General features: G+C 46.9%; 2 protein-coding genes across 4 annotated transcripts in view; both read left to right on the plus strand.

Moving 5' to 3' along the window:
• Window positions 1-9092: 9092 nt before the first annotated feature.
• Window positions 9093-10574, plus strand: DUSP23 (dual specificity phosphatase 23). Its single transcript, XM_057727347.1, has 2 exons — window positions 9093-9486; window positions 10143-10574. Exons 1-2 carry the CDS (start codon window positions 9220-9222, stop codon window positions 10326-10328), a joined length of 453 nt encoding a protein of 150 aa, XP_057583330.1. The 5' UTR covers window positions 9093-9219; the 3' UTR covers window positions 10329-10574.
• The window catches only part of FCRL6 (Fc receptor like 6), a 34229-nt gene continuing 27620 nt past the window's right edge, over window positions 9365-15973 (plus strand). For all 3 annotated transcript variants that reach the window (XM_057727321.1, XM_057727311.1, XM_057727337.1), the window contains exon 1: window positions 9365-9486. The gene's annotated coding sequence lies outside the window, so the exon portion shown is untranslated. The remainder of the gene's footprint in view (window positions 9487-15973) is intronic.

Consider the following 15973-nt stretch of genomic DNA (forward strand, 5'->3'; position numbering starts at 1 on the left):
GGATGTGACAGGAGGTGTTCCAATGGCTCCATCTCCTCTTCCCCAAACTGCAGGGAGGCTGGCACACTTAAACTGAAGTATGATAAATAAGGCAATTTCAGCCATGCTTGGAACGTACTTTAAAGGTGGAGAGAGTGGAAAGTGATGTTTTAAGAATTCCTCCAGAAAGGAAACCTGGGAGCCAAGCCCTTCCTTGGAACAAAAACAGGAAATTCACGATGTACATCTAAGCATATTTTTCTTGAGTAGCTTCCTAACCAGTAGATAATGCAATAGATTGTTCCAGCCCGGGACAGTTAAATGTTTGTAATTGACCTTGGGCTTTTATCCAGACCAGTTAGGTCTCGCTGAGGCCTCTCCCTGCACTAACTGGCTCCCCTGCCCACAGCCCTGCTCAGCCAAAGACACCTGGAGATCTCAGGCACCACCCCTTCTGACCAGGCTGTGTTTTAGGTGCCACCAATGACTGTCAAGCAGAAACAAAACAGAGCTACAGGACAGAGGTCTTACAACAGGGCTTCTCAGGCATAGGTGTGCATGTGACCCACCTGGGACTGGAGATTCTGCATTTCTCACAAGCTCCCAGGTGATGAGATGCTGCTCAGCTGTGGATGACACTTTGAGAAGCACTGGTCTAAAGGTGGTCAGTGGATGAGCCAGGAGGTTGGGGAGCTGCCTAGAGGGGACGAGATAGTGACAATTCCCTGCACTCCACTGATTCACTGGATTTGTTGCATCTGCCCTGGAAAATGGACCTATGTGGTCTAGAGTTTTGAAGATTGGAAGACTTAAAGGGGAAAAGAGACAAGAAGTATGACTGCATTTTTGAAATCTCAAAGGTCTAGGATTGCAACCAGCATATTAAAAATAAGAAAATAAAGCAAGTAAATAAGCCATCTGCATTAGTTTTCTATTGCTGTGTAACCAATTGCCCACTTATTATCTCACACTTCTGTAGGTCAGAAGTCCAACTACAGGTTAGCCCAGGGGTCCCCAACCCCCTACCAGTCCGTGGCCTGTTAGGAACCAGGCACACAGCAGGAGGTGAGCGGTGGCCGAGTGAACAAAGCTCCACCTGTATTTACAGCTGCTCCCCATCACTTGCATTACCGCCTGAGCTCCGCCTCCTGTCAGATCAGTGGCGGCATTAGATTCTCATAGGAGAGCGAACCCTGCTGTGAACTGCATGTGTGAGGGATCTAGGTTGCCTGCTCCTTATGAGAATCTAATGCCTGGTGGTCTGAGGTGGAGCTGAGGTGGTGATGCTAGGGCTGGGGAGCAGCTGCAAATACATTATCATTAGCAGAGAGGTCTGATGGCACAGAGACCATAACAAATCAATTGCTTGCAGACTTATATCAAAACCCTATTAGTGGGACTTCCCTGGTGGCACAGTGGTTAAGAATCTGCCTGCCAGTGCAAATGCTGTGGGTTCGATCCCTGCTCCAGGAAGATCCCACATGCCGCGGAGCAACTAAGCCCGTGCGCCACAAAAAAAAAAAACCCTATTAGTGAGTGGTGAAAACAAGCTCAGGGCTCCCACTGATTCTGCATTATGGTGAGTTGTATAATTATTTCATTACCTATTACAATGTAATAATAATAGAAATAAAGTGCTCAATAAATGTAATGTGCTTGAATCATCCCAAAACCATCCCACCCACCGCCTAAGCCCAGTTTGTGAAAACCTGTCTTCCAGGAAACCAGTCCCTGGTGCCTAAAAGGTTGGGGACCACCGGGTTAGGCGGGTCCTCTGCTCAGGGTCTCATCAGGATGAAATGAAGATGCCAGCCAGATCAGAGACCCCGGATCCTCCCCTAAGCTCATTCCTTTAGCAGAATTCACTTCCCTGCAGCTGTAGGACGGAAGCCTCTGCTTTCTTAGTAGCTGTCAACTGGGAATCACTCTCAGCTCCCAGGGCCACCTTGCTGAGTGGCCCCCTTTTGCCGTGTAATGTGACATAATCATGGGAGTGATATCCCCTCATCGAAGGGTACAGGTCATTTGAGGACATCTTAGAATTCCACTAATCACAGCACCCTGTGATAACACTTCACATCAGAGATATTTCAACATAAGTGCAATTTCTTCATCTATCCCCATCAGGCTCTAAATCATCCTATGGTGATGGTGACAGCAGCAGTAGCTTCCACTTGCGGGCACCAATTACTTGCCAGCACTTTGCCAAGTGCTTTACATATTCCTAGCTTATTTAACCCTATCAATAATCCTTAACAATCTGTATTATTATAGACATCTGAAATGGAGACTTAGAAATTTAAAGTAACTTGTGCCAGCTCACACAGTTTAGTGACCCAATGATGTTTGATAGTGTGGGGATATATATATACACACACACACACACATATATATATATTTTATATATGTTTAAATATATAAATATATATTAATATATATTATTAGTATGTTATTAATTATATTATTGTATTTTATATATTGTATTATTATATTTTATATTATTAATATATTACATTATTAATATATTAATATTTAAATATATTATATATTATTATAGATAATATAAATATATATTTAATATATATATTTAAAACTGAATCATTTTGCTGTACACTGGAAACATTGTAAGTCAACTATACTTCAATTTTTTTAAAAAAAGATAATGATTCCATCATTGCTAAAAGTTTTCTCACGCCCTTTCCGATTTATCGTTCTTACCACAGAGAGGCAACCATTATTCTGATTTCTATCACCACAGATTTACTTTGCCAGGCCTTGAACTTCACACATATAGGATCATACTTCAGTCTTCTTTGTGTCTGATTTATTTTGCTCAACTTAATATTTTTGAGATTCATCTGGTGTGTTGCTTTTATCAATAGTTTAACTCCTTTTACTGCTAAATAATATTCTATTTTATGGATATATATCACAATTTGTTAATCTGTTTTCCTGTTGGTGAATGCCAATTTTTCGTTATTATGAATAAATTTTCTAAGAATATTCTTGTATGAGTCTTTTTGTAGACAAACGATTTTGTTTCTCTTGAGTAATTCTCAGGAGCGAAATTACTGGATCATAAGGGAGGTGTATATTTAACTTTATAAGCAACTGTCAAACAGTTTTCCAAAATAGTTGTAAAATTTTACACTCCCAGCAGCAGTGTGTGAGGGTTCCAGTAGTCCCTTATCTTTGCCAGCATTTGGCATTATCAGTCATTTTAATTTTAGCCATTGCAGTGGGAATATTACTGTGGTTATAATTTACATTTCCGTGATGACTACTGACATAGAGCCCCCATTCGGGTGAGTACTGGCCATTCCTATACCATCTTTTATGAAGTGTCCAAGTCTCTTGCCCATTTTTCATTGGGTTGGTTTTCTTTTCACCTCTGAGTTGTAGGGGATTGAGCCCTAGTCTGGACCAACTGAGTGACTCAACGAGGTGAGTTTCCTCACCTAGAAATAGCGAGGTTAAGCCAGAAGATCTCTGAGGTTCCTTCCAATTTTACATTTTGCAATGAAAACTGCAGTGCCAAGATTTTCAGTAATTTCTTCCTTTTGAACCCAAGACAAAGCAAAGTTTGTAGCAGCATGAATGTTAGAAGTGAGATAGCTCACCAAAACTGTTCTCACTGCAAAGGTGTCTCTTACCTGAGTGCTCCCCCTTCTCTGATTCTGCTCTCACCTGCCTTTGCTGAACAGCTTTGCAAAAACCAGAGTCTGGCCCCCAACTCCATCCCCATCTCCAACGCCCCTAATCATAGCTTCCGGTATAAGGCACCACCCCTAATATACCGACATGGTCACAATGTGCTCCTGGAATGGTCTCAAGGAAAAACATAATTTTAAGGGTCATAAAGGTAACAGAGTTGTCAGAACTACAAGAAATCAACTAGTAAATTGTGAGCTATCAGTCATGTTATGTTCTGTAACAGTATACAAATCAAAATACAAAAGAGAGAGAAAAACAAGGAAAAGCTATCAGTGCCATCTTGTGGAAAGACACATATTAAAATGTCCAGGGTAATCTGGCCACACCCCAGATCACGTCAGAGCCTGTGCACGCAACACTAATGTGAATCCAATAGATAGCAGGATAGCATCACCGTTTTTTTGTAGGCAATGGTGCTGATTGGTAGAGAGTCCATTCTGATTCCTTGTTTCCTGTGCCATGGCCAGTTATTAAGTAATTTGGTATACGAATACCACATAAAATCCCCATACCTCCAGTACCATATGCACACAAAACCCATGCCCAAAGTATCCTGCTTGGTTCCCCTGCACGGCGTGGTTCTCCAAATGTAGAAAATTTTCATTGACCTATCACAACACCCCATCCCTCAAAACACACACGCACACTTAGACCACAATCTCTTATAGTGTAACTTTTTCTTTGAAAAATAAACGATGTTTTTAAATGTTTTTTTGTTGTGGTAAAAGTCTCATAATATAAAATATACTATTTTAACCATACTTAACTGTACAGTTCAGTGGCACTAAGTATAGTTCATTCACATTGTTGAGCGACTCTCACCATCATCGATCTCCCAAATTTTTCACCTTCCTAAACTGAAATTCTGTCCCCATTAAACACTAATTCCCCATTCCCCCTCCCTTCCCAACCCACCTCTGCTCCTGGCATCTACCAATATACTTCCTGACTCTATGAATTCGCCTGTTCTAGGTACCCCGTATAAGTGGAATCAAACAGTATTTGTCTGCAACTACCCTGATATATAAACTTGGTTTTATTTCACTTCTTAAGTTTTTTAGAAATTATTTCTTGGGACTTCCCTGGCAGTTCAGTGGTTAAGACTCTGTGTTTCCACCACAGGGGGCACAGGTTTGATCCCTGGATGGGAACTAAGATCCCATGCTGCACAGAAAGAAGGAAGGAAGGGAGGAAGGAAGGAAGGAAGGAAGGAAGGAAGGAAGGAAGGAAGGAAGGAGAGAGAGAAAGAAAGAAAGAAAAAGAAAGAAAGAAAGAAAGAAAGAAAGAAAGAAAGAAAGAAAGAAAGAAAGAAAGAAAGAAAAAAAGAAAGAAAGAAAATTTCTAATCTCAATATTCCTATCTGTATTGGTTTCATATCATTGCATAAAAAATTACCCCAAAATTTGATACTGTAAAATAATAAATATTTATTATCTCATAGTTTCCATGGGTGAGAAATTCAAGAGAGGCTCAGCTGGGTGATTCTGGCTCAGGGAATCCATGAGGTTGTTGTCAAGATATAGGGCAGGTCACCTAAAGTTTTGAAGGGGCCAGAGGATCAACTTCCAAAATAGCCATTTCCCTTACGTGATGTCGAGATGAAGCTTCCGCACACAGATCTCTCATTAGACTCCTCGACTGTCCTCACAACATGGCAGCTGGCTTCTCCCACAGAAGAGCAAGTCAAAAAACATACTATATTTTATGATTTAACCTAGGAAGTCACACACCATCATGTCCACAATATCCTACTGGTTATACAAACAGGCCTATCAATGTGGAAAAGGATTACACAAGACAAGAGATGGTTCACTGGGGGGTGTCTTTGAGGTTGGCTACCATACCATCACTTCTGAAACTCAATTTCCACACCATTGGGTCCCAGGTGTGAAATGTGTTTGGACAAAAGATCAGAACATTTAAGACACTGAGAGCTCTGACTGCAGTCCAAGGGCCACAGGAACCCAAACCCAAGCAATCCTCTGCCTTGGTGGGACACAGGGACCTACTTGGAGGAAGGAATCTCTGACTCTGATTCCATCTCCAACTGCCACTGGTATCAAGCCCTCAGAGAACTGGGGCCTCAACATCAAAGAGAAGTAGGTCAAAACATCTTATCAGCTGGGGAAGGGGGAGCTAGGATGCTCTAAAACTGTTCTGTTGAGCTTTCGAAGAATGTTATTTCCAGTATTTCATAACGAACAGAGAACAAAATAGAAGGAAGACCCCTGTCCTCCTAACACTTATCTAGTGGTTCCAACCCAAGCTTATCCTTCCCCCACTGACACCTTTTGTGCTTATTATTTTTACTGCACAACTAATTTTTCAGTATATATGATCTGATTGTCTTTGGTGAGTAGTTCAGTACTTTATTATATGTTATGAGAACAATTACTTTTGTGTCTAAATCCGCCCCCCCCCCCCCAGTATGTTGTCAATTCCTTGAAGTCAGGGAAATTAAGCTTATTATTTAGACCACCATCAGGGTCAACAGATTGTTCTCCAGGAAAATGCCCCCCTCAACACACTCACATACACACGTGATCAAACACATGCACACAACAGGTGCAGAACGCTTCAATGAGCAAGGCTTATGTATCCCTTTTGATAAAACAGTAATTAGACTTAGCCAGGATCATACTGACACAGTCATCCTCTCCTTAACAAGCATGTAAAAAGTACATCTAGAGAAGATGCTACACAGCATTCAAATAGTCCTCCAACTCATGCAATTAAAAAGACACACAAACACTCCAGCAGGAAGACAGATTTCCTTCTGGCCCATCAACAACAAGCTGCCCACTGGCTGTAGCCAATGAAGAACCATCACAGCCCTCCTCAATTTCCTCCTTTCCTCTATAAAAGCAAGCCCCTCTCCTCTGTTCCCTGAACTTGCCTATGGTTTGCCATAGTTTGCTTGCCCCGAATTGCAGTTCTCTACTATTCCTGAATAAACTCATTTTGCTGGTTAAAAAAAAAAAAAAAAAAAAGACACATGCACACACATTGTCACATAGGGGGCTCACCTACACGCCCAGAAATGTACCTTCACAGTCTTGCCTACGCATTCAACTTATTTTTTCATTCATTTCACAATTTTGAGCACTGTGTATCAGGCTCCGTATTAGATATGTGAAATTCGAAGGTGGAATGATGCCATCTTGGCTCTGACACAGATCACCCCAATCCAATAAACTAACTGCTATATATACTAAGAGGACATATTTATATAAACTGAGATGGGAGTACAGGCCCCCAGGGCCCAAGACAGAAAACTGAATAGTATTCTTGACAATGGGACACAGACCAAGGCAGGGACCCCTTTACTCGGGGACTGCTGGAAGCCAGGGGCAAAGCAGTAGAGAAGGGGGAGGAATTCCTATAAAGGAAGCCCAGGTAGGTTAATGCATGCACTTCGACCCCTGCAGAGACCCACATGGGAATCTCTGTCTCCCCCCAGAAATGTCTTCTTTCTGGAGAAGATGGACTTTGAGCTGGATCTCAAGGAGGCAAAGAAGGGGCATAGGGTGGTAGAGAGAGATGTGGGGAGTTTTTCCCTAACGAGTGAGGGAGCAAAGAAAGGACAGCAAGGAAAAAGGACTAAGAAAAGTTCAACCTGAAAGGAGCAAGTGCTGGAGTCTTGTCCCCAGAGGCAGTGCAAACAGAAATCCTGAGCAAGGGATTGAGAGAAGTTGCTGGGAGGGGAGAAGGGGTGACTGGTGGCTGAGAGACCCAGTAGGAATAAATTGGAATGGGCTAGAAAGAGTCATAGGGAGTTGTGCAGGAAGTAGGAGCGCAGACAGGAAGGGCTTAATCAGGGCTGTGATTGTACGGAAGAAAGGGAAAGGGTAGATTTGCCAGCTCCTGGAATCTGGGGAGAGTAGGTGGAGACGACGCCTGGAGTTGCCAGGTAAACGGTAAGTGCATTTTCCACAGGGTCCAAGCAGGCTTTGATCTTTGGAGGAAGAAAAATTCCTTTTCATTTTGCTGGAACCAAATGTGTGTCAGGGGTAGATAGGGACAGAGAGAGGGAAGTATATATTCATGGCTAGGTACCCTGGGCTTGGAATGCGAGAGACCTTGGCGCAACCAGACCAGCTACTTACTAGCTGTGTGTGCTTGGCTGTGCTTGGCTAAGTTAACCAACTTCTTTAAGCCTCAGATTACTCATGTGCAAAAGGGATATAAAAATACCTTCCCCATGTGGCTCTTCCAGAAAGCATCTGGCACAGGGCCTGGTACATAAACAAATGCAATAAGGGTTAACTGTTTTCATGATTATAATTAGTCTGGTCACTAGAAGCACATTGTTCAGACGAGGATATGAACCAGATCATAGTTAAGACGCTGTGTTCAGATCAAGTTCCCCATCTTCTATGAATGACACACATAAACTCTAGCCTCCCCAGGGAAGGGTGACTCACAGAACCTGGGAATCAGGAAATATGCAGAGAAATTAAGAAATCCTGCAACGGTTTAACCAAGCGGAGGGGCATGACGACGGTTATGTAAAGAGACAGTAACCTTCTCTTTAACTTTAGAGTACAACACTGCTTTGTTAAAGATTCTGGAGCCAGGCTGCTTGTTCCAAATCCCCCGCCATAAACCATTTCTTGGTCAAGTTCCTGCCCCTCTCCAGAGCTTCCGTTTTCTCATTGTAAAACAGTTAATTAGATTACCTACTCATAAGAGTATTGTGACAAATCAGTTAATACATGTAAAGTACTTAGAATAATACCTGGCACATAGTAAATGCTCAGTTTGTTCATTCTTATGTTGTTGTTGTTTTATTATATAATTACTATCCCGGGTAAGATTTCAGGGTACCAGATGGCAGCAACACTGTTTTTTATTTTTTATTTTTAATAATTCCAGCAGTAGGAAAATAAGAGTAGTCCCCTATACAGTAGTGATTCTCGCTTACTGGACGAGTTCAAAAAGTCACTGATATTGACTTGTCAGAGTCATTGCAGAGGCGATTCCTGCCCAAAGGCGGATGTAGATTTGCCATCTCTTAAACCCTTGGGTATCCATTGTGACGAAAGTTAAGACAGATCCAGGCCCTTGGGCAGCCAGGGCAGTTGGCCACTGATGCAATCACTGCCACCGACCGCCAGGGAGCAGCAGAGCCCGATCCCGGGTTGCCACATCCACAGAAAACAGTTCTTCATTCCTTCTAGGCGTTCCTTCTCGGCTGTTCGCGTGGTTCACCAATCCGCGTGCGCACTGCTGCAGTAATCCCGCCCATTATTGACTATCCAACCAATCAACGACTGTTCTGCTCGGGGCGGGGCCGGACCAGACCGCTCCTCACGGTCACCCGGAGCCAGGGAGTTCGGCGCTCTAGCCCCGCCCCCGCGGCGGCTCGGCCAATCCGCTGCGGCGGAGCAGGACACCATCCAGGTTGCGTCCCGGGGCCCACGTGGTCACAGGAGGCGCCAGGGCCAGGTAGGTGGAGGGTGACCCGGCCCGGGGGCGGGGCGGCCTCTCCCCTGGGGACCCGCTGTTCTGTGCCCTCCCTCAGCCATGGGCGTGCAGCCCCCCAACTTCTCGTGGGTGCTCCCCGGCCGGCTGGCGGGGCTGGCGCTGCCCCGGCTCCCTGCCCACTACCAGTTCCTGCTGGACCAGGGTGTGCGGCACTTGGTGTCGCTGACGGAGCGCGGACCCCCGCACAGCGACAGCTGCCCCGGCCTCGCCCTGCACCGGCTGCGCATCCCGGATTTCTGCCCGCCGGGCGCGGAGCAGATCGACCGCTTCGTGAAGATCGTGGACGAGGCCAACGCCCGGGGAGAGGTCAGCGGGCGGGGCTTGCGCCGGGAGGGGGGGGCTGGGGGGGGTCAGCCGGGTCACGCGGAGCTGGGGAGGTCAGGGCGGGGCATCACGTGACTGGGCTCCGGGGAAGAGAGAGCGCAGGAAGAAGGCGAAGCCGGAAGGCCGCTGCAACGAGGACGCAAGGCCAGAGCGGGGCGGGGGGAGGCGCAGTAAGAGGCAGGAGTGAAAAGAGGGCTCGGAGGTGTGAACTGGGCTGGGGAGAGGCGACGAGGAACCAGCTAACGCTGTAAGTTGAGGAGGAGAAAGGGTGGACAGACTCGGAAGAGATGGGGGTTGGAGTCAGGAGCTATCGAGCAGTCTCCAGAGCAGGGTTCTGTCCAAATGTAACAGAGCCACATTTGTAAAAGGTAACCAATGAGCAGGAGAAATTCATCTTGGTAAGATAATTTAAGCCAGCAAGTCCAAAATATTATCATTTCAACATATAAGCAATATAACTGCATCTCGATAAAAGTTGTTAAAATACATATATATAAGCAATATAAAATAAATTCTTCACCAGATATTTTCATTCTTCATTGCCCTACATCTTTAAAACCTGGTTGTATTTTGCAAGTGAGGGGCAGGAGAGTGTTGGGAAGGCATCGAGCTCCAGCCCACCCAGCTTCCCTCCGCAGGCGGTGGGAGTGCACTGCGCCCTGGGCTTTGGCCGCACGGGCACCATGCTGGCCTGTTACCTGGTGAAGGAGCGGGGCCTGGCTGCAGGAGACGCCATCGCTGAGATCCGGCGCCTTCGACCCGGCTCCATCGAGACCTATGAGCAGGAGAAGGCGGTCTTCCAGTTTTACCAGCGAACGAAATAAGGGACCTCAGCACGCGTCTGCCAGGCACCCCGCGGCCCTCTCCCATGCGTTCAATGGGGCCAGAGACGCGGAAGCGGACTAATCAACTGCTAAGCCCTCCAGTGCTCGGCTTGCTCAAGAGACTGAAGTAGCCCTTCCCTGCAGGCAGGTCCTGGTAGGAGGGATGGCTGGAGCTGCACCCATGTGGGGGCGGGGGGGGGGGGGGAGATCCCTCTGCAGCTGCCTTGAATAAATAAAGAACCAGCTCACACTGCGTGGGTCTTTATAAAGTGCTCCCACGCATCTACTTTTTTGAGCCTCACAGTAGCCCCGTGATAAAGGAAAGGCAGAAGGGCCATCCCTGTTCTTTGGATAAGGTGGCCAAAGCTCAGAAAGGCCCAAGGTCACACTTCTGGAAAATGGAAGTTTGGGCCAGGACTTGAGCATACATTCAGCCTCTTAAAGATGCTGAAACTCTTATGTATCTCCTCTCTGAGACTATTTGATGTGTCTTCTGGGGAGCTGGTCACTGAAAAGGAAACAGATCCCTGGCAACCCAAGGTCTCCAATGTTCACAGGGCAGGAGGGCCCCTGTGGACACCGCCCCTCAGTCCAGGCCCACATGCCTCACATGTGTCATCCTCTTAGCCCTCTTAAGACAGAGAAGGCCTGGATGCTCATAGATAATCACCATCTCCATTCCCCAAGGTCACTCACCTGTGACCTCCAGCCCATGATGCTGCCCCACAACCTGAGGCAGGGGAGAGCCAGAACCTAGCCTCTCAGAGCAGTTATGCAGAGGATGTTTGATGATTAAATGAAGAAATTCAGGGCCTTGAACCTTGGCCATGTTTCTCAGATGTTACCTCGACTTCCCCATTGCACCACCACCACATCTGCAGCTTCAAGAGATAGGACAAGTGGGATAAACTAGCCAGGTGGACCCTTTTTGCTATAACTCGTGCCTAATTCTTGTCCTCTTATGTGATGGCAGGCCAGGCTGGATAAGGTAGGAATTCATCATGAAATGTGTACTGAGTGCCTATGTACGAGTCCAACCACATAGAATAGATACTGTGGCTGAGATGCATTCCACACACAGTGGAGACGTAGAGGGAGGAGGCAAGGGTTACCTGTAGGCCCCAGCCTTCATAACCTAGGTCGCTGCCAGCTCCAGGCCACCTGCCCCTTCCTGCATCTTGGTTCCTCTGCCGCCCGCACAACTCAACCCCCTCTGGCTCTCTTAGACAAAAGGAATGTGAGCCAGAGTCTTGCCAAACTAGGAGTGAGAGAAAGGCTATAAGTGCCCTCACCACCACCACCACCCCTCCCTTATCCTCTCTCCAGTCTGGATAGTTCATTTCCTTCATTCTGTTCCCTTGGTCCCCAGCCCAGCCTACCCAGGTGAGGCCATCTCTCAAAGAGCAGAACCTACAGTTCCAAGCATTCAGGCTAAAGCAGAAGAGCGAGAAATAGCAGAAGAGGGGAAGCACTGAAACCCTCACCCTCCTCTCATCAAAGTCTCCTCTTCCCTGCCCACCCACCCACTCCTGCCACAACGGCATGGACCATTCTGTTTCTTAATGCAAACCAGAGCATCTTCCAAAGGGGTATATTGATTGTGTGTGTGTGTACATGAAGGTGGTGGGGCAGGAAGGGTGTGAACAGCCCACTACCTGGATCCCTTCCCTCCAATTACCAGAATGAGGGGAGAGAAGAAGGAGGCTTGAAGCTGCACCCCAGAGTCCTGTGTCTGATCCCGACCCACTGGGGTCACACAACCATTCCTCACATTTTCTGCCCTTCCGTTCCTATCTTACTCCATCCTCCCCTCCGCATCCTCTACACGGCAGGAGAGGAATCTGCCCTTCCCTTCCTCTGAAGCCTTCTTCGGAGGAGACAAAATTTTTCTAACCCCATTAAAGCCCTGTGTGCAGCCTCCATCCCCATAATTTAAGCAGGTCGCCTCTGCCTCAAGAGTTCCTCAGGGAAATAAACATACAATTATGTGCTTAAGGAAATCGGTTTTTAAATAAGTACGGGTTGGCTTGAAATGAAAAGCTCTACCCTTATCCTTCCATCTACCTTGCGAGGTGAGCCTGAGGCTCCCTTTGGGCTCAATCCCATCCCCCAGTTTTTTGCCTTCCCACCACCCTGTCTTCTGTATATAGCTACCAATGAGGGATTGCAGACTAGCTGTGACCCTTCCCTGTTCTGCCCCACACTGAGATGACAGGTGAGAGGAACAGGCCACCTCCATCGACAAAGAACCTCTGTGTCGCCTCAGACCAGGCTTGCTCAACCCCAGCACTACTGATGCCTGGGGCTGGGTAGCTCTTTGCTGTGGGGCCATACTGTGCTTTGTAAGGCAGTTAGCAGGATCCTTGACCTCTACCCATTAGATGCCAGTAGTATGCCCCCCCCAAAAGAAATATGACAACCAAAAGTGTCTCCAGACATTGCCACATGTCCCCCGGGAGGACAAAATCAGCCCCAGTTGAGAACCACAGCATCAGACCAACAAGCACCAGATGCAGCTGTAGGCTTTCGTTTCCTGTGGGAGTAGAGGTGGGAACAAATGTGGGGATTTCTTCCGTGGGTGCACACATCTTGATAGGGAAGAAAGGGCCAATCAAACACCATCGCACACCATTACCTTTTCATTATGTTGTTGGACACCCGTCCCCAGTCCCTCCCCTCTCCCCGGGCTGGCTTTTCAAGAGGGTGACAGACACCATTAACTTTCTACACTCAGGAGGGTTTAATTCTCGATAAGTTGCTGGTGGGTGTAGCTGCAATATCAGCTGCCACCCTCATGTTTTTCAAGTTTCACGTGTGTTTATTCCCTGGCATGTGATCCAAGTTCCCTGCTGAATGGAGGCTTTTCTATGTGGAAAACATCCACCCGTCATCTCTTGGGTTCCTCTCCCAGAAAATTGTTCTGGTCCAGAAGCAACTGGAGTCAGGACAGGAGGAGCCCTTCTTTGAGCCCATTCCTCCCTGGCCTGGATCCCCCTCTTCCACTTCCCCTGCAGCTTGCCCCGACTGGGGTCCTTTTGGTCTCCAGGCTGCAGGCTCCACCACTGCCACCCAGGCCACGTGTCCCAGCACATAGCTGCGGCTGCCCTCACTTCCCTCAGAGCTATGCTTCACCGTCACCCTTACAGCCGTTCATAACATCCCCTAGGGCGGCCCGTCACTGGCCATCCCCCTCGCGCACACCCTCTCCACCTGCCCCGCTATGGTCCCCTAGATCAGGTCTTCCCAGGGCAGTGATAAACTTGTCACCCCGGGCAGGGATTTGATCCAAACCATAAACCATTTCCCAGAATGAACTGCACCCATCTGCCAAGCTTCATATCAAACCTGCTGTCTGTATCTTGCCAGTCTTTCTAAGAAAGAAACTAGTTTGGTCTCACAGGGTTGCTTTGTCACAAAACAGTATCAGGTACCACTAATGCATTTCACACTTTGCCATGACTGTACTTTGCTTACTTATATCCTCATTTATGAAGCACCTACCATATAGTAGGTGTGTTACATACATTGCACTGTATCAGTTTATCCTTATAGTCACTCTGCAAGTCAGGTATTTTCCCCTTTGTACGGATGAAGGAACTGAAGTTTAGAGACCAGTAACTTGCCCGAACCTCACACTTGCAGTGAAGAAGCTTCACACACTGGTAGTGAAGGAGCTGGGATCAAACCCAAGTGGTAGCTCCAGACTCATGCTCCTTTCACCAGACATCCCACCTGCCAGGACCTCCCCCTGGTTCCAGTTACATGGGGGTCTTCATGATCAGAACTTGACCTCGGGGGCCATCTTAGCACAGCCTCCAACATTCACTCTCTTCATCCTCTTAGAAGTCCAAAGAACAGCCCTGCATCTGACATTGAGGCCGGCAGCCTGAGTTACAGGCTAGTGTTTAAAGCGCAACCGGAGCATTGAAGGCCAAAATAGTGAAGCTGATTCCCTAGTGCACTTCTGTCACATCCACTATTATCTAATTCAGAGCACATGGATATCCTCACCCAGCATGACAGTCTTGAGGCACATGTGATTGGCATCAAGCCCTTGAAAATGTCTTTTTCTGCCTGAGGATTTATTAAAAACCTTAACATTATTTCTTGTTGTGTTGTTGTTTGAGCCCTTAATGCATGCTCGGTGCTGTGCCAAGTGCTTTATAGGTGTTATCTCATCGAGTCTTCAGAACAACCCTATGGATAAGGTCTTACTATAATGACCAATGCACAGAGGAGTAAACTGAGGCCCAGAGAGTTTAAGCAACACACCCAAAGTCACAGAGCTAGAACAGGACTCAAACTTGGGTTTGTCTAAGTATCAACTGCCTTCCCTCTTGGGGACAGAGAGCAGAGACTTCATTGTAATTAGAAATTATATAACAGCATCTTGTGTTCTCCAGAATCGAGGCACTTGGCTCATGGGGCCATTGGCGGAGCTCTGAGATCACACGGTTCCCCCACCCCCACCCCCCTACCCCACGTCCTGCTGCTGCCCCAGGCCCTGGCAGGGCCTCTCTGACTTGGGAGTGTCGGGCCACCAGCACAGCCATCACGCCTAACAGGCTTCTGCCTCAAGCCTCGTGCACAAAAATATAGTCCCCTGTTGACTTAGAAATGAGTTACATAAGCACTACTTCCATTACTTTAACAGTTTTCTCCAGCTATTATGCATTCAGGGCACACGCTTGAGAAGGCAGCATGTTTGTTCAAGCAAGCAGAAATTTGAGAAACACTTTGGTGCACGTCCATGCCTGAAGTTGATGACTTATTTGCAACCTTGATAACTGAGTCCTTTGTGCCAACAAATTGCTTAAATCGCTGCAACCACTCTCTCACCCTATTTTTCCCTTGACTTATTCTGTCACCATGGATATGTGACCATGAAACAGATAGGTGACGTCACCTCTGAGTTTTCATTATGTGGAATTCAGTACAGAAAATAGTCCTGCGATTTTTTTTCCCCCGAGCTTTTATAATAAACAGGCCACTGTTTCTTCTTTACCAGTATATATCGAGTAGTGACTCAGCTCCAAACCCAAGACAGACCATACGGGAAATAATGGGTGCAGCCATCCAGACAGGTGACACTGCTCATCCCCTCCAGGGGGTTTTATGTGCCCTTGGGCTCCCCCAACCCCACCACAAGCAAATTCATGATTGGCATGTTTTCTTTACACACATTTTGTGAGATCCAGTCAGGGCTGGATGTAGTCTAGGGCCATGGGATAGAATTAAATAAAGTAATCACATTGGAATCAAGCCCACAGGCAGAACCATGCCATTATTTTTTTTAAAAGTATACATATATATTTATTTATTTATTTGGCTGCTCCCGGTCTTAGTTGCAGCGCATGGGATCTTCATTGCTGCATGTGGACTCTTAATTGCCACATGCGGGATCCAGTTCCCTGACCAGGGCTCAAACCCTGGCTCCCTGCATTGGGAGCATGGAGTCTTAACCACTGGACCACCAGGGAAGTCCCAGAACCATGTCCTTCTTGACCATGACCTATAATGCTCTGAGGAGTCCAGTCTCTTTCTGCATCTCCCCCATCACCTCATTTGTTCCCCTCCCCCATAGCCCTTGTTCTCTCTGCTCTGTCTGTGCTGGGGTCCCCAAGATCACCCTCCGTTGTGATGAT

This window comes from Hippopotamus amphibius, chromosome 1 (assembly GCF_030028045.1).
Source record: "Hippopotamus amphibius kiboko isolate mHipAmp2 chromosome 1, mHipAmp2.hap2, whole genome shotgun sequence".
Taxonomy (NCBI): domain Eukaryota; kingdom Metazoa; phylum Chordata; class Mammalia; order Artiodactyla; family Hippopotamidae; genus Hippopotamus; species Hippopotamus amphibius.